Here is a 3370-nt window from a genome sequence, read left to right as displayed (position 1 = left end):
GGGAGGGAGGAGGGGGCAGGCCTGCATGCACAGGGGCCTTAGCTGGAGGGAGAGCAGGGTGCTTGGATAAACACCGTGCTCTTCTCTTCGTCGTGACTTTGGCACATTAAATTCCTACGGGTGTCTCACTCCCACTTTCTGCCAGTCTGGAAAATCGGTGTTGGCAAACTTTGTTTCGGAGAGCACGGAAGGGATTGGCAGCTACAGCCCGACGCAAGGTGTAAGGTGAGCGAGACTTTGCGGCATGTTGACTGAACCAGCCCCCTGACAATTGCCTGCCCCTCGGAACGTCCCGCGCTCTGCTTGCGGTGGTGGGTAGCATGGTATCACATTGTATATCCACTCGTTTTCACAGGATCCTGGAGTATGAGAAGCCAAACTTGAACGGGAACAGCAAGGGAGCTGGGTGTCGATTTGAGCTGTGGGATTGCAGTGGTGATCAAAAGTAAGACAGCATCATTGTCACTTCCTCCAAGTTACTTAATTCGTAATAGTTCTGTTTACACAAAATATTCATACTTAAGGCCTAAAACCAATGATCTTTTTGAGATGAGGAATATTCCCAACTCTTTACCCCGTTACATTTTTTAATAGCTTTCTGCTATAAAGCATCTGATACTAGGTACTCTCTGCCATCATCCCAGCTGACACTGAACTTTGTTTTGGATAAGGGCTGAGTGTAACAGTAAAGTCCATAGCTCCTAGAATGAAGTTACAGGTACGGGACACAGAAGCCCACTCTGTAATTGCCTTTATTTCCTTGAAGTTATTATGTGAGTGGACTTCAAACAATGTATATGTATGATTGAGGCCTTAATTTCCCAGTGCTACAGTTGAGAACTGGATAGATCCATTTTTAGGGAAAAAGTTTAAATAAGCATTTGACCAAATACCATATTGTCAGCAAATCATGGGACCAATTAACATAATAGGTAAGTAAAAATACTTGGAATACGATAGATCACTGGCAAGATTAATAATGTTATAATAAAGTACTGAAATGCGTTCTTGAGGACAGAAGAAGAAAACTTGAGGAAGTTTGAGTGCATGTTTCTGTTTTCCAGCTATCAATCTTACCATTCTCCATGCCCCTGTTTTTCAAGGTTTGAAACATGCTGGCCAGCTCTGATGAAGGACTCTCATGGCGTAATAATAATCTTCAATCCTGAGCTGCCCAGTCACCTGAAAGAAATTGAAATGTGGTACTCCTGTTTCGTGCAGCAGCAGCCACTGCTTGATAGTCAGTGTCTCCTAGTTGCACATCACAAGCCAGGCAGCGCAGGGGACACAGAAAATCTCTCCTTGGGTAAGAAGATGGAAAACTCAATCTGTAACTCACAGGTTTTTATTGATCTATGTATCTTTAAAATTGTTCATACCTTATGGCCTGCATTTTTCATTTAAATCTGCCAATCAAAGAATACTAGAGTGCTTTGCAGAAACAGAAATAATGAATTTCAAAGGTCATCTAGAAGGTGTGCAATATTCCTATTTCACAAAAGGGAAAGTAAAGACAAGAAAAGTTTGAGTGACTTCTCTAAGGTCACACAATGAGTATGCAGCTTTTTTTTAAACCCCCTGCCATACTTTGACATCACTAGTAGTTTGTTTCTTACATTGAATTTTATCTCTTGCTAACTGATGCTTTTGAGGCCATTTTATCAATCAAAAGAATAGGAGCGTTTTGAAATAAAAGGCTAACAATCTTCCTCTTAAAATTAGTAATAGATACCTTATATACTGCAAAATTATTTGTGGCTGTTTATACAAATGAGAACACACACTCCCTCTAGGCAACCTGTTCTGGTGTTCAAACAAATACATGTTTATAATAAGTATTAATATATTAATACATATTTAATATAACAATATCGTTCTGTAATTTTGAAGTAATCAAAGAATGACGTATGACTTCAATAGTAAGATTGCAATTCAGTGCTGAATTGTTTGATTCTGCCTAACTGAATGTGAGACCAAAACCAGTACTTTAACCTTTAATAATAATGTTTGAAGAATTTAATCTAGCAACAAGTTGTATTTGTTTGTAATGCTAACAAGCTATGATGCATTTTTTCACATCTTATATGTTATCTGGGGTTTCAAACATTGGGTACTACTGAATTCCAACTGACTTCAGCATGAGCTGTCCTTTGACCTTGATTGTGAACATTTCTTTTATAAAAGGAATATACCTAATTATTTTTTATTTACCTTCAAAGCTTACCCACTGAACAAGCTAAAACTAATACATTCCAACTTAGAAGAAGATCCTGAAGATGTTCGGATGGAATTTATGAAATACTTCAGAAGCATTATCACGTTAATAAATGAGAGCAGAGAGAGGGAAGAAATGTCAATTATCTCGTAACATTAAAAGAAATACCAAACAGGGAAGAAAAATTATTATTTTCACTTTGTAAGCTATACTAGCCTGTGAACAGGTCTTCACAATGAGAATTTGCCAGCCTATAAACACTTCAGCCTATAAACAAGTGCTGACATCAGATGAACTGTGGTGCCAGAGATGGCTGCACATCCAGGAATTTGGGTAACTTTAGCTGCACTTTGGTTTCATTTGGCATCAGAGGTACAGGAAGGCATTGTTTAATATGTTAGTGTGGACCAAAAGATAAAGGTATGGGTCATGACTTCAGAATTCCTTTTTGTAGAGGTGCTAAGAGAAGAAAGCCTGACAGAACGTAAGATTTGTGTAGTTCTGTTGAAGCATCTAAGTAAAGTGCTCATGTTAGCTGTGTTCCTGGAGAAGTTATGGTCTTGGAAGTCAGTACAAACTGATTGGAATAGAGATCTAAGAAGTAGTCGTGGTGTGGAATCCATATTTTTATGTTCCAAGTTCTTCTTACTTTTCTGTCCAGCATCTGAAGAGAGCACATTGCATAGCTATTGCCTTGGCAAGACTAGGTTGCAGTCTTTCTCAGGACTAGATTTTTCTTCTATTCCAACAAAATAAACGTGCTGTTGGGGACAATGTTTAGGTCTCTTTGGGAGGGAAAGAATTGAAATCTCAGTGTAGTGCAATACTTTGACCTATGTTGGGAGCTGCAATAGAGAAAAAAGAGTTCTGTATTCTCCAGAGAAGGAAAAGCTGTTTCGAAACTTTTATTACTGTTCCCTGTTGCATTGAAATAAGTGGTTTCATAGATAATTTACCTTCTGATCTGTTTGGTTTGCACTCATCCCTGTCTTAGTGTGTTTTGCTGTGGAAGACATTTTTGTGTAACATGCAGTACTAAGGCAATAAAAACATTTTTAAAATGCATCCTTTTTGTTCTCAAAGGGAAAGTTAATTATGGTTTTGTGGAACTCTTATCGACTTGCTTAATTTTTAGTAAGGAAAACAGTGATAAAG

General features: G+C 38.4%; 1 protein-coding gene across 2 annotated transcripts; it reads left to right on the top strand.

The window, feature by feature from the left end:
• Window positions 1-137: 137 nt before the first annotated feature.
• Window positions 138-2666, top strand: IFT22 (intraflagellar transport 22). 2 transcript variants are annotated; one of them, XM_009694971.1, is made up of 4 exons: window positions 138-225; window positions 356-445; window positions 1104-1306; window positions 2220-2666. In XM_009694971.1, exons 3-4 carry the CDS (start codon window positions 1129-1131, stop codon window positions 2366-2368), a joined length of 327 nt encoding a protein of 108 aa, XP_009693273.1. In that variant the 5' UTR covers window positions 138-225; window positions 356-445; window positions 1104-1128; the 3' UTR covers window positions 2369-2666. The 2 variants fall into 2 exon arrangements, with proteins under 2 accessions (XP_009693273.1, XP_009693282.1); XM_009694980.1 differs by having other exon boundaries at window positions 150-225; window positions 366-445.
• Window positions 2667-3370: the final 704 nt, after the last annotated feature.

The sequence above is a fragment of the Cariama cristata genome, unplaced genomic scaffold (genome assembly GCF_000690535.1).
Source record: "Cariama cristata isolate BGI_N322 unplaced genomic scaffold, ASM69053v1 scaffold37880, whole genome shotgun sequence".
NCBI classification, from domain to species: domain Eukaryota; kingdom Metazoa; phylum Chordata; class Aves; order Cariamiformes; family Cariamidae; genus Cariama; species Cariama cristata.
This window is presented reverse-complemented; position numbering and strand designations above follow the sequence as displayed.